This window comes from Peromyscus leucopus, chromosome 1 (genome assembly GCF_004664715.2).
Source record: "Peromyscus leucopus breed LL Stock chromosome 1, UCI_PerLeu_2.1, whole genome shotgun sequence".
NCBI lineage: Eukaryota > Metazoa > Chordata > Mammalia > Rodentia > Cricetidae > Peromyscus > Peromyscus leucopus.
In genome coordinates, this window is record NC_051063.1 from 28,229,102 (window position 1) to 28,251,335 (window position 22,234).

The 22,234-nt window shown below is 46.0% G+C and overlaps 1 protein-coding gene across 1 annotated transcript; it reads right to left on the reverse strand.

Annotated features, from left to right (window-relative positions):
• Positions 1-192: 192 nt before the first annotated feature.
• On the reverse strand, positions 193-16,874 carry LOC114701045 (pancreatic lipase-related protein 2). The gene is made up of 12 exons (XM_028880951.2): positions 16,627-16,874; positions 16,027-16,181; positions 14,628-14,753; positions 13,867-14,001; positions 13,008-13,119; positions 11,648-11,767; positions 9,757-9,876; positions 7,543-7,661; positions 6,311-6,440; positions 2,954-3,065; positions 1,679-1,846; positions 193-316 (listed from the first exon to the last, which is right to left on the reverse strand). Exons 1-12 carry the CDS (start codon positions 16,709-16,711, stop codon positions 253-255), a joined length of 1,446 nt encoding a protein of 481 aa, XP_028736784.1. The 5' UTR covers positions 16,712-16,874; the 3' UTR covers positions 193-252.
• Between the last annotated feature and the right edge of the window lie 5,360 nt (positions 16,875-22,234).

The following is a 22,234-nucleotide window of genomic DNA, read 5'->3' on the forward strand; positions in this document are numbered from 1 at the left end:
GCATTCTACGAGCACAAGATACACAAAGTGTGAGTGTGTGTGTGTGTGTGTGTGTGTGTGTGTGTGTGTGTGTGTGTGTGTATGTGTGTGTGTGTGTCTGTGTGAAGTCCTGTGGTGACCTTGCCTTTTGACCCAGTCACCATTTTCCAAAATGTGACCCTAGTGCACAGAATGTCATAGTAAACCTCAACCTCAGACCAAGTGCATTGAAAACATTTATTATGGAAAAGAGGCAAGAGTATGAGCACATCTTTAACAAGGGTAAAGAGACTGTAAGACGTCTTCACGCACAGTGTTGCTGCTACAGAAGTTATACCTGTGGAGAAAGCATCAGGCTGGCTTGTCAGTGGGTCCATGGCTTTGATGCAGCCATTAGACAGGCTCCCAGGTTTGCTTCCTCTGACTGAAGGACTCTAGGACCCTAGGCAGGGACCCAACCAGTTCCAACGAGGAATCAACCCACTCTTCTCCTTGAGGGCTGTTCAAACGCCAAAAGTGCAACAGCTACATCAAAGCAAAGCATGTAACTCAGCCTTTCCTGTTGCTTTGGTCTCACAGAAGCCAGCAGTGGCCCTGTCACTGGCTCAGAGCAGGTCTTCCCTTTGAGGTCTGCATTTTCTTCAGGCTATAATATCTCATTATTTTCTGAATACTGTCAATTGAGGTATCCTTTTTTTTCTATGTTTTGAAATTATTTGGTTTCCTGGTTATCTTTAACTGCCAACTTGACATACCCTAGAGTCACCCTAGAGGGGAACCTCAACAGAGGAATCCCTTAGGTCAGATTGATCTGTGGGCAACTGTGGAGCATTGTCTTGACTTTTAATTAAGAGGTCCCAACCCACTGTGGGCAGCACCATCCCTAGGCAGATAGTCCTGAACTGTTGAGGAAAGTTAGCTGAATATAAGCCAGCCTTTGAGCCATGTAGCAAGCAGGATTCTCCATTTGGCTAGGAAGTGAGTTCCTTGACCAGAGAATGCTGTTTGGGATAGCAAGAGAGCCAGCCTGCCAGTCCAGCCTTGAGTCCAGACTGTGCTCTTGAGTGATGCACTGTGACCTGGAGATGTAAACTAAAATACTCCTTTCCCCCCATCACCTAGCTGCTTTTGGTTAGAGTCTTTTATCACAGTAGCAAAACAGAAACTATAACAGCAGGTTCTATTACAACTCCTACTAAAGAAGATTCTCTTCCCTGAGAGTAAGAGCTTGTTACTGTAAGCCAAGCTCATGTCTATATCCCTCCCATGCCAAGTCTCAAAAAACTCAGTTCACACAAATAAAACTGCATACTAACGGAAACTAATTCCACCATGTTTTTCCTAGATAATTTTGTCATTGGAAAGGAAATGATCTCCCATTTGCTTGTTTCTTATATCTTACAACCAATGCTTTGTCCTCATCATGTTGAATATTATTATCTAAGGGAAATTGTACTCAAGTTTTCACAGTAAATCAGATGGATAGGTGGTGAGGTGAGATGAAAAGTTGGGTGATTTAATGAGTGAATTAGATGAACAAATGTCTGGATGATGTGAAAGTTGAGAGACAGATGAATTGGTGATGAAAGAGGAAGTGAAAAGGAAAGAGGCTAGATGAAGGATGATTGGAAGGATGGGTGGATGCAAAGACAGACAGGTACATAAATATAGCCTGACAGAAGGAATATCAGATACATACTCTTTCCCATCTTTACCACTTTGCACTGTGACTTGTGAAGCTCCCATCTTGGGCCGGAAGAGATTTATCACTTTGTTGTTCCAGAGGAACTTAACCTTCTGGATTTCTCCAACATCGACGTCCACATCAATGTCTTGCACATGCGTTGCTTCTGGTTTGAGGGATCCTCTGATTACACAGACAGCGATATCATGTCATCTGGATGCATGACTACATAGGATGATATTCACCCATTGTTTCTAAATAAAGTGGGTGGTGGGTTTCTGCAAACACCTGGGAGAACTGCAAACATATCCAGTGGGCTTCACAAACAAATATATTTCTGGAGAACACATCTTTTAAAAAAGTCAGTCTTTAGATAATCATTGTTTTTGTTTGTCCCAAAGAGGAGTGAAATATTTGGAGTAGCTGGGAACTCTAAGAGTGCTACAGGACAAGTTGATGCAGTGTCTTTGTTTGAAAGATGCATGCAGTTTGGTAAACACAATTTGTTAATGTCACATAAGTAACTCCAGAAGTTGTCAAATAAATTAAACTATCTTGTAGAGCCATTAATGTTAAGTGCAAAACCAGACTCTAATTTGTACTTCTAAGTTATATATTCACTCAACACATACCTACCAAGCTCTTCATACATCTAGCATAAGCTATGGGCTGAGACCATGATAGGCCCCAGGCTTCACATGTCTCTCTGTATATATTGGGATGGGGGAGTAAGGTAGGGGGTTGTCACATAAATGGACCTTACTCAAAAGAAAAATGAAGACCAAGCCAGGCTGATGGTGCAGGCCTGTCATTCTAGCCATTTAGAAGGCTCAGGCAAGAGTATCGCAAGATCAAGGCCAGCCTGGGTAACTTAATGAGACCCTGTCTCAAAACAAACGAACAAATGAACTAAACAGAAAGACTGAAAAGAGGGCTGGAGCTATAGCTCAGTGGTGAAGTATTTGCTCAGCCTGCAGGAGGCCCTAACTCTGAGTATTACACACACACACACACACACACACACACACACACACACAGTCCTGTGATTAACAAAAGCAATCAGTGTGTGATCCATTTTAAACAATAAGCTCTCCCTCCCAGGGCCTTCTCTTCTCACATATAAGATGGGGTGATTGAATTAGATGTAGCAATTTCCTCCCAGCTCAGACAGCCTGGGACTTGGGTTCCGCTGAGTAAATAATACCTGAATTAGTAAAGCAGTGGATAGCCACGCCTTTATGAGTCACCTGTTATGGAAAGCTTAGCCGTTGCATTTGCTACAGAACTCACTTGAAAATTTCATACTGTTTTGAGTTTCCATTACTTCCATACAGAGCGACCAAGATGTACCCACTCAGTTTCTTTTCTCCAGACAGTGTGACTGACACCTTGTATCTCCAACCTGTGCCAAGAAGTATATCATTTTAACAAACTTATCTTGTTGAAAAAAAAAAAGACTCAACTGGAAGTGTTATTTTTCTAAGATCAACTTCCCTTGGGTAAGAGGTGAGGGATGTGACTGTGTTCTTCCATGGAGTTGACACATGACTTTAGATACTGGGCAAGGTGAGGAGACCAAGGGGACAGAAAACATGACAGCTGAGCACAACGCAGTGTGCCCTGACGGGTGAAGGACCATCTATTGCTACACAGGCCCCAGATGGATACAGGAGAACCCCCCTCCTCCATCCCAATTTGTATGTTGAAGTCCTGACTGTGGTGGCTAGTTTTGTGTCAACATGACACAGCTAGAGTTATCTTGAAGGCAGGAACTTCAACTGAGAAAATGCCTCCCTAAGATTGGGCTGTAGGCAAGCCTGTACAGCATTTTCTTAATTAGTGATGGGGGAGGGGCCAGTCCATTGTGGGTGGTGCCATCTCTAGGTTGGTGGTCCTGGGTTCTATAAGAAAGCAGGCTGAGCAAGCCTTCATGAGCAAGCAGTAAGCAGCATTCCTCCATGGTCTCATCATCAGGTCCTGCCTCCAGGTTCCTGCCTTGTTTGAGCTTCTGTTCTGGCTTCCTTCAGTGGACAACAATGTGGAGTATAAGGAACAAACCCTTTCCTCCTCAACTTGCTTTTGGTTATGGTGTTTCATCACAGCAATAGAAACCCTAACGAGGACAGAAATCCGTAGCAGGATATGGGTATTGCTGTGACAGACCTGACCATGTGTTTGGGAGGATTGTGGAAGGACTTTGGAACTTTGGGCTAGAAGAGCCATTGAGTGTTAGAGCTCAGTAGGCTGTTCTGTAGGAGCTTTGAAGACCAATGAGAGCAGGGCAGATGACGGGGGCCAGGCTTGTGAAGTTTCAGAGGGAAATTTGAAAGTCCATTAATGATTCTGAGTTAAGAATCTGTGGTTCTTGTCATCTGGGCTGAAGAATCAGCTGTGACTAACAAGAGACCAGAAACACTGAAGGAAAACCTTTGCTTTCCTGGGATACTCGATGGGCTTAGCTGAAGCTGAGAAATCAATGATGATTAAGAAGAGACCAGCATCATCAATGTGAAATCTCCCGGAAGTGTTTTCTGAGAGTCAGCACACAGAAGCCATGATTGTACCTTGTGCTGGCATATGAACTTGGTAGTGTAAGAGCCTCCCGGGTGGTGCTGGTTTTGAAGGTATGAAGGGGTCATGGAGAGCCTGTAAGAGGCTATTGGTGAAAGTGCAGCCCAGTTGCAGCAGAAGACCAAGCACTTTGGAGATGCCAGGACCATGGGCGGACACAATGAACAGCAGCCACCATGGAGTGAAGTCGGACTGAGTCTAGAAGACAAGCTGTGTGTGCTGCAGAAGAGGAAGCCTGAGAAGTGACCCAGGCCCCTTGGAAGAGCCCAGAAAATCATGAGTCCTAGATAATTGGATACTGAGATTTTACACTGTTGGAGTTTGGCTTTGCTTTGTTCAGATTGTGATTGTGCCCTGGTTCTTCCCTCTTGAGAAGTAAGAAAGTATTTATTTTTGATTTAACAGGGGCCCACAGTCAAGAGACCTTAATTTTAAAAGACTTTAGATTTTAAAAAGATTATTTTAAAGAGACTGAATTTTTAAGTGTTTTAATTTTTAAAGATTGTGGGGCTTTTAAAATTTGGAATATTTATATTGTAATGTTGTTATTAATGTGTGATCTTGGCAAAGAACAATAAAGGAAGGGTTGTGGCTTAACAGCGGTGTGTTTATGTGTCAAGCTGACAAGGGGTCAGTAGAGCCGACTAGTTTTATGTCAGCTTGACACAGCTAGAATCACCTGAAAGGGGGAAACTCAATTGAGAAAATCCCCCATAACATCTGGCTGTAAGGCATTTTCTTAATTAGTGATTGATGAAGAGGACCCAGCCCATTGTGGGTGGTGTCATCTTGGAATAGTGGTCCTGGTTTCTAAGAGGAGACCCAAACCAGTAAGCAGCACCCCACCACGGCTTCTGCATCAGCTCCTATCTCCAGGCCGCTGCCCTGCTTGAGTTTCCTTCAGTGATGGACTGTTACCTGGGAGTGTAAGCCAAATAAACACTTTCCTCTCCAGCTTGCTCTTGGTCATGGTGTTTCATCACAGCAATAGTAGCCCTAACGGGGACTGCTGATGTGACAGTGTTAGGGGAGGGGGAACCTTTGGAAGATAAGTCTTGAGGGCATGAGAATATTAAAGGGACTCCAGGGGCGCTGCAGCCCTTTCTGCACTAGTCACGAGGCAGGGTACGATAGGAAGATGCTTGTGTGCAGAACCCGACCATGCGGCTGTGCTGAGCTCACATCCAGCCTCCAGGACCTTGGGGGAATAGATGTGCTTATAAAACTCCTGGTCTAGAGTGCTGCTGTAGCTGACTGAACCAGCTAAGGCTTGGTTGCAGGTGATGCTGTTATTCGTGGTATTTGATCACTTCCTTCTTTTCCAATTAGTCAACAGTTAGATTTTCCCCTCAATCTTTTATTTGAAAGCAATCCTAGTAAGAATATCTGAGCACATCTGTGTTTCTGTGGAATGTTCTGAGAATAGTGTCCAAGCCAAGAGGATATGCATGTTAAGACATTGTAGATACTAATGAGTTACTTTTTTTTTTATGATAAAGACAGGATGGCATGAGATAATGTAAGTGTATACCATATAATCATTTAAGTATAAAGCTGCCACAGAAAAGGCTTTTCAGTTAGTTTGATTCTATTTGTGACAAATTACCCTTAATGCTTCTACTACCTTGTGCTTTCTAATGAGAACTTGAGCAAAATGGAGCCCATGACAATGGAATGTTGTGTGTATGTGCATGTGTGCTTGTATACATTGTGTGTGAGTGTGTGTGTGTGTGAGTGTGTGATGCCAGAGGGTAGTCATCTCTGTGATGATTTTCTGATTTACAGTCACATTGCCTCAGCTGTCCTCTTCTTGCATCAATACATCTATCTTCTCTGTCATGAGTAGATGGACATGCGACTTGGCCACTCACTGTTCTTAACTCTAGTTTTCATAGGAATTATGGGTTAATGGAGTGAATATGAACCCATGCTGTTCTGCCACCCTTACATTACAGCTTGAGCTGGTGACACTTGAGGTTTTTTTTGTTTTTTAATTAATACCAAGGGGTTTCACTAACAGAGCTCAGGTGCTTTTAAAATTATTTTTAGAAAATTTTAAGTGAAATGGGAACTTACGGGTAAAGTTACCACTATCTCCTGTGTTCAGAAAAAAGGTTTGTTCCACGGCAATGGTTCTCCCCTCAAATTGATCAGCATAGTGCCCCATTCTGGGGCATCCTTGGTCTGGACAAGGGAAGCAGCCATTCTAGTGGGAAGAGATCATTTGTTAGCAGGAGACCCTGGCCCCAGATGACTCCCTTCCTTCCTTCCTTCCTTCCTTCCTTCCTTCCTTCCTTCCTTCCTTCCTTCCTTCCTTCCTTCCTTCCTTCTTCCCTCCCTCCCTCCCTCCCTCCCTCTCTCCCTTCCTATCATCTGCAGTATCTACTGGTTTATTGATTTATCTATTATCTATGTTCATTCTTATTTCCATCCATCCTTCTATTTATCCCATCTTTCATTCATCTTCTTGGTCATTCATGCATCCTACTAGCTCGAACATGCACACATTTATTTATCTATACATCCCTGGACCCGTGAATCCATGCATTCATTCTTAGAATTGTACATAGGATCATTCTTGACCAAAGTTTACTTTGGAAACTTATAGTTGGGAGACAAGTCATATAGGAAAAAGTAAAAAAAATAGGAAGGGGGTCTGTGAGATAATGCCTCTAGGGAGAAGTTAACTGGGAAGACAAGTTATTTCAAAAGAAGAGAAAATGAAGAACTGGGAGGAAGAGGGTAAGGATTTGAGGAACAGAGGAAGGAAGTTAGGAAGGAGGGACAGTGGCAGGCGACCACAGTTCTGGCAAACTTCAGGTAAGTGGAGTTTTGACCATGGCCTATGCATTTAAAATGTTAGTATATCAGAGATGAATTTCTTAAGTGCCCTTTACAGGAAGGTGGTCTTGTTCTTGGAGGTGAATGCTGAAGGACCTATGATTCACTGTCACATACTTAAGGGACAAAGCACACATACATGCTTGTGTGTGAAAACTTAGTAATTGGTATGTGTGATAGGTGTAACAGGCACTTTTGTGCTCCTCTTTCAACCTGCTTATAGACTAGGAGTTGTCCTAAAAGAAAAGCTGGGGACCCCGGGGAGGTCCAGTGTGGCCAGCAATGTGGTCTCCCCTCCAGTCCAGTTCACTGCTGGAGGAAGGCAGCTTTGGAAACCTCTTCATTCCCGCACCCCTGTTGATGCCTGCAGAGTAGATGGCATCTTTTTATTATGCTATATGTCACAGAGACAGACACAACCAGCGGGGCCACCAGGCTCTTCTCTCTGGGGCCCTGGAGTGACCTACCTGCTGGAACTCTTCATAGGAGGTGCAGGGGTACCCCAGGAAGCCATCGGGGTTGAGAATGCTGCTGGCATAGTACTTGTAGCTCCGGAGGTGGTTGCAGGCTGCAAAGTTTTGAGTTCCTGAGAGAGCCAAGGAGACAGGAATGAGAGAAGAGCCTTCACCTTCAGAAGGCCAGCCATTCTGAGCGAGCAAGGAGCAGCCTCCACCCTCTGGACGCTAGGCCAGGCACCTGCTGGGGAGACAAGTCCTAGAAGTATGTGTGTTGAATGTGTGTAACATATGAAAGAACTGAAGGATAGGGTAACCAAGGGTCAGAGAGAAAAAGAGACAGATAGACACACAGAAAGAGGAACAGACAGAAACAGACAAGTCTGCATATACATGGAAAGAGAAAACAGAACAAAGGATTTTAAAAAGCTTTTAAAGACTTAGCTTTTAAAAACAGAACACACAGATAGGTATGCAAGTAGAGAGTAGAGATAGTCAACAGGTGGTCTTCATTGTCTGTGAATTCTACACCCTTGGGTTCAGCCAACTATGACTGGACCATGCTGTTAGGTCTATGATGATTGTATTTGCACAAAGCATGTGCTGACTTCTTGTCAGCACAGTACTGCACAGCAGCCACGTGTGTACACAGCCCTTCCTGAGAGGCCGTTCTCAGGCCTCACTGATAAGGCTGGCACTAAGGCTGAGTTGCACCTCCTCTAAGCTGGGCCAAGCTCAGGTGATTCCAGTGTACCGCCTTCTACTTTGACCCAAAGATGACTTGTTGGGAAAAATCACTTTTCATTTCTCCAGTTACTTGACATAAAACTTCCCATGGAGGAATCTAATAGGACCATTCATGGGAGTCACTCATCAGAAAAGGACCTGTTCCCTCTGTGGGTGGGGTAGCTCTGCTCCTCAGCTGAGAGGTAGTCTTTCCTGCTGTGCTCACAGCCCACCATCCAGTTCAGAGTGTTCACACTAGTGCCCCTCCGTAGACAACAGAGCCTGCTTTAAACTTAATTGTTTCTTTCATCCAAAATTGCCGCTCAGGGATCCCATAATAGAGGAGAAAGTGTGTTCAATGGTTCCTTGTGCCCAGCGCCTGCGTGACTTATGTAGCATACAATAGAAACACACTCCAGTGCTCATGGGCTGGTTCGCTCTAAATTGCCTCTTTAATTAAACCTGGACTCTCTGCTATTGTGTGTGCCCTGTCTGTCACTTCTGGGAGGGGGCAGCTGTTATCACGACTCAGGCTTCTTTAGGGGGAGAACAGCCAGTCCCCCAATGAGTTACCAGGTAAGGGGCCAAGAGGTCAAAAGCTCTGTTTATTTCGCACTAGGTGCTGGATGTCCCTTTATCCATACTGCTTGCAGACATTAAGCACACGGGACAGTAAAAGGCCACACCAAACCACTCAACAGCCTGTGCTTGGTGCTTGCTTCAGGTCAGGGCCAGGTACTGGGGTGGTGGGATGGGGGGTAAAGACACAGCCACATGGAGCCTCAGGTTCAGAAAAATAATGACAAATAAAATGATTACTGACCACAATCCCCTCTTTGGTGAAGCCTGGTCTCAGGAGAGGGACAAAGACAACAAGTGGCCGGAGCCATCGATATGACTGCCACTTGTTCTCTTTGTCCCTCTCCTGGTGGCTCTGGGATGTCACCTAATATGAAGTGTGCAAGTCCTGCTCTCCAGAAGAACAAAGTCACACATAGGCTTCAAGAACTCACACGGTTACTCACAGTTCAGGCCTCCCTGCCCATGAATACCCCAAACCCTCAGAGTGCATCTCCTTCTAACCAGCTACCTCAGTTCCCTGCCTGACACAGCCAATAGCAAGAGAGGCAGAGCCTCCACACCTGTGGAGGTGCTGCAGTGCTTTAGGGAGCAGGAGCTAAGAAGGTGACGAGGGCGAAGCCAGAGCTGGGTGTTTGCCACTGTGTCCAAATCTTATCCTGGCATTCCGACAACTGAGATATGAGCTCAGAGCCTTCCAGTAAGAAGCCAGGCTTATATATAGTGCAGCCTTGAACAAAATGTGTAGCTTTCCAGGCACCCTGTGCCTGCATGTGAAATATCTCATGGTGTTGTGAATGCCTGGCTCAGACCAAGCCCGTGATAAAAGGCAGCAAGTTTATCACTGTGGTGGCTGGACTCAAACATTCTGCCTTCACGCCCAGGTGGGTAGTTACTGCCTCACTTCCTTCACACACATACCTTCCCATATTCCGTTTATGTCAACAATAGTGGAAAGGATGTTTTTCTGACATCCGGGCATTTCCTTCCCTCCGTTTGGAAAGAAATCCAGATGGCCTGACTTTTGGCTCGTCCCAAAACCTGAAACATTTGAAGCACAAGTGAGCAGGGGTGTATATGGTCCCAAAACCTGAAACATTTGAAGCACAAGTGAGCAGGGATGTATATGGTCCCAAAGTTACATCTGGCCTCAGTGAGGTGTTCAGTCCATTCAAACAGGAGCACAAGCCTCAGCAATTTCCCCCTTCACCACATCAACTCTCTCTGCAGAGAGTTCTCAGATGGGCAATTGGCAGGGCAAGGAGGAAGTACCAACACAGGAGGGGAGGTGGGGAGAGGGTGAGTTATGGGTATGTATCTACTCATATATGTGCCTATCTGTCTAACCTGGAGAGGTCCTGGGCAATACTGATAAGTCCAAGATCATAAGGAACCAGTTGGCATGTATCTGGTAGCATGTGTATTACATTATTTATTTAAATATTTGGTTTCTGCATTATATATTTTTTAATTATGTGTATGTTGGGTGTCTGTGTGTGGATACATGCACCTGACTGTAGGTGCCCTCAGAAGCTAGAGGCAGCTACTTCCTGGAGGTAGAGTTCTGGACCATTGTGAGCTACCCAGCATGGGTGCTAGGAACCAGACCCAGGTCTTCTCTAAGTGCAGTGTGTGCTCTTAACCACTAAGCAAGCCCTTCCCTCACTGCAGTTCCTACATGTGCGATACGGTGAGCGTATGACAGAAACTCTCTACAACTGAACTACGTCTCAAATCCTCTAGACTGTATTCCTATAGTGAGGCCACAGAGGTTATCTGAGCAGGAAAATGGGGAGGACCTTTAGATTTCTGAGATCCACAGACCCTGGTTCCACTGACCAATTCACGATCTTACTGAGTTATTCAGTCTCAATCTCCTCAGCTGTGAGGTGGTGACAATTTCCCCTTTAGGGTGCTGCATGATAAGCTTTTATGCACAAAATGTTCAGTGCAGCACACGTTAAGTATTCAGTAAATGCTCTCTCTGTCATCATTGTTGCCATTGTTGTTAAAGCACACCCTGTGTGGGCATGTTTCTTGAGTGGTTATCTGATACAAAGTACTGAAGAAAAAGAATGCTGATTTTAGAAGAATTAAACAAAAGGATGTAGTTTCAACAGGACAAACTGTTGCGAGGTTTTGTTTGTGCTTTAACAGATAAAGTTTGCCTGAAGATCAGAGTGTGGAGCTAAGCCACTAGACAGCCACAGAGGCCAGGCAGTGGTGGCACACGCCTTAATCCCAGCACTAGGGAGATGGAGACAGGAAGTGATGTGGCTGGGCGGAGAGAGGATAAGGCGGGAGGAGACAGGGGCTCAGCCTCCTTTTCAGCTGAAGAGTTGGTGAGGTAAGAGGTGGCTGTGATTTGCTCCCTTGTCTCTCTGATCTTTCAGCATTTACCCTGGCATCTGGCTCTGGGTTTTTATTATTAAGACCAATTAGGATCCGTGTTACAAAACTGTAACCAAAGCTTTGGCAATTTTTTTTTAAATAAAAAATTAAGTCTAAAAACTTCAGTCAGGTCAAGTGAAAACATCAATTACTTTGGAGGTAGGGAGAGATGCAGTCATGGATGAGTCCTAGGCTATAGAAGAGTTTTGTTCGGCCTGGGGTCACAGACCCCTGCCAGCAGCACTGTACTGGGTAATTGTTGTGGCTGGTATCCATTGTTACTGATCGGGACCTAAGGTGCTCTGTACTTAACCATGTTGAATATTCCCTCTGCAGCTGTGTGTGTGTGTGGCGGGGTGCAGTCACCTGGACTTGACGCCATCAGTCACTGGTCGTGAGGAGTTGGAGGTGAAGAACTCACCTAGGTAGGGAACTATCGGGGCACTATCTGTGTGAATCACATCTACAAACATGGCGTCTGATGGATCCAGCCGAACTTCCTCTGGCAGGCCTTCGAAACAGGGCTCTGCAGGGTCCAGCCCTGAAGGGTAGAATGGAGGTAGAAGCATCTTAGCCCACGGAAGACAAGGTTCAAGTGTCCAACCCCAGACTGAGGCGAGGAGTGCTGGGTAAGGAAACCCTGCACACCCCATGATTACAGCTCTGAAAGGCTGCAGCTTGAGAAAGAGAAGCCAGAGCAGTGGGTGGGGAACGGGAATGCTGCCTAGAGAATGCTCAGAAATTCCTAGCATCAGTTCCAGGGAGGATCTGGACAAGGCACCCACTCCTCTCAATTCCCCCTATTTTCTTCACAGAGATCACAAGCTCTATGGCCTCACACAGTTGTTCCCCAGTCCCTGAGATCTATACATGACATGACCCCTGAGATCTATACATCTTTCCCCATGCCACTCCCCAGCCTTCTGACCCTTTGACACATTCTCCCTTTAGTTAACTCTTTCTTCACTAAGCCCCAGCTCAAATACAGCCTCCTCATGGAAACTCTTGTTTCTCCTCCTATCCTCGCCATGACATTTTGTGCTCTTAGCTTTATGCATTCTGGATGGGTCTGTGGGTTTCCTGAAACAGAGTCTGTACCCACCATTTTCAGAGAGATGCCAGGATGGGAAGGGGGACTGTCTGTTGTTCCAGCATCTGCCCCCATCCAGGGAATGAGAACAGGCCATCCTCTTACAGGTCTATTATGAAAATCCCATGAGAAGATGTAACAGACAGGCCCCTGCACACTGAAGATGTCTACAGGATTATAAAACACTGTTCCTATCCTTCAGTCCAGGGCCCAGGGCAGGGACAGAATAGCTGTCTCAGTCTATCCTGCGTGCATGAGCTCCATCTAATATTTCCTTCATTCACCAAGCATTTCCTAAGTGGTAAGTCTCTTTCTGGCTGTGCCAGACTGAGCAAAAACATTCAAGGAGTAAGTGGAACTGATAAATTTTAAAAAAAAAATCTTATCACTTAAAACAAACAAACAAACAAAGATAACCTTGCTACATTCCAGCAGTCATGTCCTTGAAGTTAGGTTTCATGAGCCTGAACTTGGTTATATTTTTTTCTTGTTTTACAAACACATTTTTATCTATGACTATGAATTTTCTAATAGGTATTAAGAAACAAGGACAATTCTTTTGAGTCAGGCTATCAGCTAAACTCAGGAAAGCAGGAGGGGTGCGTCCTCTGCGTGGGACATGCGCTGGCAGAGGCTTCCTCTACTCACTTCCCCGGCCCTTGGACCCCAGACTGGCTCTCAGGACTCCTACCTGTGATCCTGCCTATGTTCCCCTCCAGCCTCCTGCCAGCTTCCCCGGCCACGTGTGCTCCCAGACTGTGGCCGATGAGGTGCACGTCCTCTGGGCTGTATCCCAGCTCTGTCTGTGGAAAGACGAAGCTTTAGGTCCCCGAGAACCATGTGAGAACGAGAAGGTCGGGGAGCAGAGGCTGGTCTTTGCCAGAGGGACTGGACTCTTCGAAGCTGGAGACTTCAGGGGAATGAGCCCTCCACCCGGGGCTGCTCAGCCAAGTAATTCTGCAGGTTGCTGTGCCTTTGGAGAAGGTTCCCTGCTCTTGTGCGCAGCAACAGTGCTGGCCAGTGGCCACCAGGCTAACTGCAGGCCACCTCTCTGGCTGCTGTCGCCACCTGGTGTCGCCATGGAGGTCTCTGCCCTGTTTGTAGAGGACTGGATACAGTGAGACCTTGGACCTTCTAGAACTTAGAACAGGGAAGAAAAGGATCCAAGAGTAATCCCCACCCCACCCCTATCCCATAGAAAGGATGAAACCCAAAAGCCTTCTTTCACAGAGAGAACTGCTGGGCGTACCAGTCTGCTTCCAGTTCCCAGAATAACTTGCAAGGAAGGCCTTATGTCAGAAGGGGAAACCGAGGCTCCCAGGTCCACAGCTAGGACATTGTACACAGTCAGCAGGGAGAACGGTTGTTGCTTCACCTCAGGAGGGTGTTGAGAACTTGGTTTGTTTGACCTACAGCTCCACCCCTGCCCTTGGTCCCTAGCAACCTCTGTGTACAAGGTGGCACTTCTCCGCCCTTCTCTCTAGCCCCGCCCATATCTAGCCCCGCCCCTCTCTAACCCTGCCCAAGGCTGGGCCAAAGGGAGCCCTTACCGACAGCACTTGTACTAAGAAAGCAATCTCAGCGCCCACGACCCGAGTGTTGTAGGCGGCTTGGGTATATTCGGTCCTGGCCCCACGCTTCCAGTCGACGCAAATACAGTTCACTTTCTCCACTTGAAACATTTTCTAGGGGAAAGAAATAGAACAAACTTCATAAACAGGCCAGGTTGCACACCTCAGAGACAGGGATTCTCTTCCATAAAGCACTTGGTCCTTGGCAGCGCCTCAGTTTCCCTCCTGCTTGCCACAGTTGACCTTTGGGGAGGCACTGTGAACGGAAACTGAGGCCTGAGCAGATGAGTTCCTAGTCTCAGGGCTCAAAGCCAGGTCCAAATAAATTACCAAGTCAGAGAAAAACAAATTCCTAGGCTATAAAGCTCACAATGCATGTCATCCGGTGCAATAGCACATTTCAAAGGCTCCAAACCTGCACGTGGCCAGCGGCTCCCAGCACAGATCAGAACATGTCCATCACCACAGAACATTCTGTGAGCTGCTGGAGCTTAAGAGGGCAATACTTTTGTTCGTTTTAATGCCACACACGAGCCAGAGACAGACTATCAGGTGGTGTGTGGAGTCCCCACGTCTGAGACTTGCTGGCTAGCAACCGTGGGAGAATGTGGCAATAGAGGCCTGAGAAACAGGCATTCTTTAATGGTTTTTTAGGAAGAATCCTTCTCTTCCAGGAATATTTCCTTTCCTGGTGTCAAGGGCATGCAGCGTGGGATCAGGTGAGGAGAATGGATCTCCACCTTGCACATGTCAAGCAGCCAGGCATCCTCTCCGTTGTCTATGAAGCCATGGATGATGAAACGTGTCTTGCGGTCCAGTTGGAAGTTGGAAGCCTCGATGGTGGCTGGGTCAGTGGCAGAGATCACCTGGTTTAATTAGACAAGATGAATTTGAATGTTGGCCTGGCCCATCTGCAGGCCTGTGACAGACCAATGAGACTAAGATCCCAGATCCTGTAGCTGTGTCCTGTGAATCCAGAAAGCACATGCTCACTGACTTCCTGTTTTCCTGAACCTTGAACCTAAATCTAGTATTTCTGTTAAACATGGCTCAGGCAAGAAACTATGGTGGAATCAGCAACAGCTGTGACTCAGTTCCTCAATTAAAGTCACAGATATTTTCATGCCATGTTGTAAATACCTCCAAGTGTCATTTATACTCATTACTGCTTAGTTACAGTAGTTTTTAGATCAATCTTTATTGAGATGATAAAATAGCATATTTAAAACTGTGCTTCATATTTTCTATTTTTTCACATTCTGATGACTGTTTTCAATCTAATTGATTTCATTTGCAGTCCATTAAATTTTATTTTATCCACTTGAAGATATTATCCTGAGAAGAGCCTTTAGGCTTCTTCTGGTAGCTATATAGATTCCTTACACAGGGAAGGTAGAAAACCCCTGGCTAGACGCCACAAGCCTGAGCTCCAGCTCTGGAGAGCCTGATACTTTAGAATAGACTTCCACATGCCCACAGACTTGCTCAGGACCCTCCTGCCAGCAAATGCTAGAAGGATAGGACAATAAAGGCAGTAATGGCCACTGTGTCTACACAGCTTCCAGGCTGGAGGAACTAAGTCCCAGAGTGGGTGGCCCCAGGCACCTAGAGGCAGACCCACTTGCCAAGGAGCACAGCTTGAGCTACTCAAACTCATAGCAAAGTCATCTTTGAAAAACTCTCTGGTCACCTGGTGACTTCGAGGGACAGGCCTGTCCTGAAAGTCCCCAGGGACACCATATTCTCAAATCCCGTGGTTAGCTGTACGTCCTCCCTTATCATGTTGTGTGTTCTTGCTTTGCATATGTTACTGCTCTGTTACCCTGATGAAAATGTGATGGATGATGTAGTTGGGTTATACCTTCTCCACAAATATCACTGTTACTCTTCTTCTTGGGACAGGGTTCTAGGGTGGATCTGGAGACCTGTATGTTAATGTGTAAGAATGTGTACATTTCTGCATTTTATTTCTGTATTTTCTCAGATACTCAGGGGCTATGACCCTTAGAGCCAAGAACTCCCGCGTTAGGAGGATGGTTCCCAAGTGTCAGTTATGCCCTAGCCAGCTACTTAGTGCCACCGGTATGTGGTCCAAACTGATTCTGTCATCCTAACCCAGACATCCATGCCCACACTTACTTGGTAGTTGTTTGTATTTTCATTTGTGTACAGAAGAAAGCGGGTATTGATGTCCTCTGGGGACCAAGGGAGCATCTTCAAAGGCCGCTGAATCATCCCTGCCCATGGCTTCTCATTGGAAAAGCAGCCAAGATGTCCATAGCAAACCTCTTTCCCTGGTGCAGGAAGAGCCACAGACAGGACAGGCATGAGGTTCTGGGAAGGGGTAATGTCATTTGTCACAGGAAGATTTTTCAGGGTGGACTTTAGCCAGTCGTCTTAATAGTTATCCGAACTTCTGTGCCTATAAGAGATATCTGGGGTATGGATACATCTGGCACATACACATCCAGGCATCTCCCCCAGAGACTAGGAGGGTCCTAGGTTGACTCTGCAATAGCATATTTAATAAGCATCCTTATCAGGCAAATTCAAGACACATTCACCTGCAATGAAACAGCACAGGAAGCTGCTCGTCAGAGCAAGTCACCTCGTTCTTAACATTAAGTACTTATGACATGCCTATGAACACTAGACATGGCATTTGTTCATCTCAGTCTCCACGATATCAGGCTCCAGCTGTCACCTTTTTTTCTGGAGGGATGGTGATAGCATCCTTACCTCTGACGGTGGCCAGCAGGACAATGGTCCAGCAGAGCAACATCTGCACAGACGGAAACAGGAATCTGTTGACACCCATAGACATAGGGATGAGCCCGCAGGGGCAGCGCTCAAAAAGGCAGCAGTTCTCAAGTGTGCTTGGGAAGGTGAGTGACTAGGAGCCTGGACCGCAGAGATGAGGATATCCTTGGAGGGCGGGACCAGAGGGAGGCCTCCCAGGGTACAGTGGGCCAGCAGCACCACCCCGGGATCTTGGGCTCAGAGTCTGCTCCTGAAGCCACCTCCCACTTTGGCGCCGTCCCCACTTCTCTTGTTCAGGTGGCACTGTGACTTACTGTGCTGCAGTGGGATGTACAGGCGTGATCAGGGGCTTGGCCATGACCTTCTACAAACGTGTTTTATCTTTCGGACTCTGTTGAAGAAATGCCAGGACAAGAGAGAGAGGGCTGCGCACAAGTGCCCTGAATCCCAGTTATCACAAACACGCAGACCGGCACAGTCTGTGGAGCAGGGCTGTTATAAAGAGAGATTCAAGGGAAAGAAACAGCGAGGGGGGGGGGGGATGAGGAAGAGAGGGCTCTGTGGCTCCTTCTGAGTCAAACACTGTTTCCAAAATAAGAACAGGGAAGAAGAGACCCCCAAGCTGTACGTCATCATCACAGTCCCTCTAGACACAAGGCCTCCCTATCATATTGCTACGCTGTTGCTCTTAACAGACCTTCTGGGTTGCTGTTCAGTGAAAAGAAGTATTTGTGAAGACACATGCCTTGGCCACTTGAGGGGTGGGATGGGTAGCCAGCAGTCTTCCACCCCTGTGAACCCAGAAAGAGACTGGAAAGCCTCAGACGGTGGGGGAGGAGATGGCCACACTGATGACTTTGTTCCCAGCCAGGTTTGTTTAGAAATAATTCAGTCTATTTGCAAAGTACCTGTGAGCTGCTCTCTGTACTTTGGCCTAGAGATAAGAAGTGGAAGTATTTTCTTTCCTTCACAGCTAAGAAGCAGTCCTGGGAACAGCCAGGTGCTGCCCTAGTATGTTTTAAGTTGGTATATTGCATGGACACATTGAAGGATGCAGATCTTTAGTTGAAAACTTAGCAGTGAGTTCTGGAGAACATATGCTCCTGTGGATATGCCTGGGTCAAGATTCCCTTTGGCTCACACTGTCTGTGGTGGTTCTTTTATCACCAGCTATTATGACATATGTGATGATCTCTATTTCTACTTTGTCTGTTCTAGACATTTAGGTAAAGGAGCTGATACTTGGGTGTCTTTTATTCCTCACAGAAGGTATCTTTGAGATCTTTGAGATTCTCCCATGTTTTCACATGCATCAGTAATTTCTTTTAAAATGTGTGTGTATCTATGCATGTATATGTCAGGCATATATGTGTGACTACTGAGGCCAGAAGAGGGTATCAGATCCCCTGGAAATGGAGTTGTGGCAGCCGTGAGCAACCCAACATGGATACTGGAACTGAACTCTGGTCTGCTACAAGAGCAGCAAGCACTCTTAGGCACTGAGTCATCATTCCAGCCCCCACTACTTTTTACAGTTGCTGTGCAGGTCATGGTGAGACAGGAACACTTGAGTGGTCGTGGACCTCCTTTGAGTGGGGACTGAAGCTAAATTACACAAGGGAAATCAGGAATGTTTTGTGGTTTTATAGTGATAGCCAAGAGATAGCACACCCCATGCTCCCCATCCCAATTTCCATGAAGGTATTCCCAAATGCTCCCACAGATGTGGTCCTTGCGAAGCATAGAGTGTTTCCAAAGCAGCTTCTAAGACACCACCAACAGCATACTCTCTGTGTTGGTAGATCTGGGAAGAGTTGTGCTTTTTCCCAGAACAGTAGGGGGACAGGTTAGCTGTGGTGATATATTGTGTACCCTAATAAAATTTGCCTGAAGATCAGAGGACAGAACAAGTCACTAGATTAAACATAGAAGCCAGGCAGTGGTGGCACACATCTTTATTCCTAGCACTCAGGAGGCAGAGATTTATCTGGATCTCTGTAAGTTCAAAGCTACCCTGGACTACATGAGATTGACTCAGTCTAGGAGAGAAACAGAGCCAGGCAGTGGTGGCACACACCTTTAATCCCAGTACTTGGGAATCACAGGCCCTTAATACCAGCACTTGAGATCTCATGCCTCTGCTACCAGTATTTGGGAAGCACACACGTCTTTGATCCTTCCTAGCACTAGGAAGGAAGTGATATGGCTGGGCAGAGAAAGGTATATAAGGCGTGAGGAGACAGGAACTAAAGCTCTTTTCAGCTGAAGCCTTTGGCTGAGGAAGCCTTTCAGCCGAGGGCTCAGAGGATTCATGGAGTTGGCGAGGTGAGACATGGCATTGGCTTGTTCCTTTGTTTCTCTGATCTTTCAGCATTTACCCCAATATCTGACTCCGGGTTTTATTATAAGACCATTTAGAATTCCAGCAATGGTTAGCCATATTTAAAACCTAAGTGCTTGTCTCAACACCAGGCAACCGATTCCAACATCTCTTTTTTGTGCCTCACTAGAAACCTCTTATGGATTAAGTGCCGTTTATTGGACACAAGATGTTAGATGTAGAGTAGCATTATACTGGCCCATTTCCATGGTAAATGACACAAGACTTGATCACAAGTAAGAAGAGTAGCTTCCCATATGTAAATTAGTAAGCTACATCCTAAGCGAGAAATGGTATTTCAAAATAGTTAGATTTGTGTCAAAGTTATGATTAAAAAAATACAAAAGTAAGCCGGGTGGTGGTGGCCCACGCCTTTAATCCCAGCACTCGGGAGGCAGAGCCAAGCGGATCTCTGTGAGTTCAAGGCCAGCCTGGACTACCAAGTGAGTTCCAGGAAAGGCGCAAAGCTACACAGAGAAACCCTGTCTCGAAAACAAAACAAAAAACAAAACAAAACAAAAAAATACAAAAGTTACTCTCCACCTGAAATCTGAGTGATCTTAAGAAGAGATTATAAATGTAGCTAAGAGCACCTTCCTAGTTCATGTCGCTCATGGCGGGCCTAGGTACAATGATGCGTCCCCTGGCTATGGCGGGTTCGCAGCATGTGGGCTGGAGCTATAGCATGGCAGATTCCCACTGAGTTATACAGAGGTTTCTGCAAGTGCGTGGTGGATATAGCATTTGCTACTAAAAACAAAAACAAAAAAAAAAAAAAAAACTGGGCTATACGCTGCTGGATGGAAGCATAGACCCACTGCTTCCCAGAGTAAATGGTGAGCATGGTTCCCAGAGCTGGCTGTGAAGTACTTCCGCCATGTTGGGAAGCTGAGGTGGGCAGAACCAGCAGCCAAAGCTGCCATTTCAGTCCTAGTCATTCTACATTTTAAAGCAATAGATTCACAATAAGACAGATTCAGATTAAATAAATCTCTAAATGGTTTAGGGTGTGTGTAAAAATGTACTTAGGCTTAGAAGAGAGAAGAAAAGGACTATAGACAGTTATATAAAGAAATAGTTTAAAAAATAATGTCTTTAAAGAGACAGTAAAGGTAATATAAAAAATAAGCCATGTAAAGATGGATATTACACAGAGAGTCTGGAGGATTATGTTGTCTTTGGGATTTTTAATTGCAGAAAGACATTTGATTGTAAAAGCTGCTGAGTTAAATCAATATGTATATTTTAAAGATATCTTGAGTCTCCTCTCTCTATCCCTGCAGGTCTCCTCTTTCATCTGTTCCCCCAGGTTTTAGTCTGTTGACCCAAAAGTGGGTGGGATTTAGGAACACTGTTCTTGCACTAGGCTGTCTCCCAAGGGGGCTGGGTGCCCTGCACACACAGTGAGGCGTGTTGGAGTGGCATCTGAAGGAAAACTCACAAGGTGCCCTTGAGAAGTGCAGCGCCTGCACAGCCTCTTCTGCAGGATAGTTCAGCTGCATCCAGGGACACTCATTAGCTTCCACTTGCTTGCTCATGCCTGTTCCCTCTCAGTCTCAAACCTTTTTGAGGCACTCAGAAGACCTGAGGTTCTGCCAGTTGTCTGCTGTGAATAGGAGGTGAAGGCCAGTGCCTCTGGGAAAACCACTTTGCCAACCACCTGTGGATACAAAGCTGGATCGGGGCCTTATGATCCCTGGTGAACTGGCTCTGTAGCCGCCTGTGGCCTGGCTGGCTTGGGTGAACCTGTCATTACACCTTAGGCCTGTCTGTCTTACAACCCCCCTCTATCCTCTTTGCCCTTGGACTTGTTAGCTTACATCACCTCTCTAATATACTGCATATTCCTGTCCAGGTCAGCCCCAGCACTTCCTACACCCCTTCCAGCTCTGGTCCTTTACGCAGGGCCTTGTATCTCCAGATGCCTGAGTCCTACATTTGCTTGCTCACTCATATTCATTTCCATGGGACTACAATGTGCTTGATTCTCTTTCATTGCTATCGAATGGATCTTGAATGTCCTGCCAAAGGTCCAAGTGTTAAAGGCTCAGTGCCCAGTCTTTGGGGCTCTTGGGATGTGTCAGAGTCTTTAGGAGGTAGGACCTAATGCAAGGAAGTGAGGCCATTGAGGGTGTGCCCATGAAGGAGGCATTGGGACTCTGACCTCTTCCTGTTCATCACTATTACCTACTATCATGAGGTTAACAGGCTGCCTCTGTGGCATGTTCCTGCTGTCATACACTTTGTCACCACAGACTCAAAGCTACAGGGCCAAGTGACCATGGACTGTACAACTTAGGAGCTGATAGACCTAAGAAAGTCCATCTCAGTGGAGTAGGGAGTTTATTGGTTTTCTGTCAGGAGCTGGAGTCAATCATTTATCTCTTCTATAGTGGCAATTAGGATCTCTGGAGAGGAGGGACCCTGTGAGTCTTATCCCCCCCCTCCACAAGAGAATGTTAATAGGCTGGCTCTTGTGAGTGTCTCATGCAGATAATCACAGCTGTTCTGTTTCAAGGGTGATGATCATGTCCAACGCAAAGAAAAACAGCCATGCCACACTCATGAGCTGTTTGCTTGAGGTATTTTTCACATACACAGGAGACTGGCACAACAGTGAACTTATTAAGCACCCAGCTTCCTAGTTCTTATGGGACCAAGAGTCCCACAAGACACATGATCCTCCACAGATAAATATACAATTACCAATAATTGAGAGTGCTAATAAGAGAAAGCTCACTAGCAGGGCTCACATCTGGGTTATACTACATGTAATTTGGGCTTTTTATACTAAGAAATACTGTAGAAAATGATCAGAATTTAGAGTCCAACCTCCTAAACTAGGCATATGACACATTGTCTTAGCTTGTTTGTGTAGCTCTAAAGAATGCCTGGTACTAGGTGATTTACATGAAAGTCATTTTCTTGTCATAGTTGTGGAAACAGGGGAGCTCAAAATAAAGCATCTGGTGTCTGTAAAGTCTGTTCGTTTCTTCCAAGACAGTGCTTTCTGCTGGATTCTCCTGTGGCAGAGGAGATTGAAACGGACAACTCTGTCTTGCCTGGCAGAAGACGGATGTGGCAGACAGCAATCCGAAGCCGCTTTCTAGAGCACAAAAGAGTCCCTTTCTTGAGGATAAGTCTGTTTCCCATAGTAACCCATCTCTCAATGCCATCAAAATGGGGATTTCTTTCAACACAAGTTTA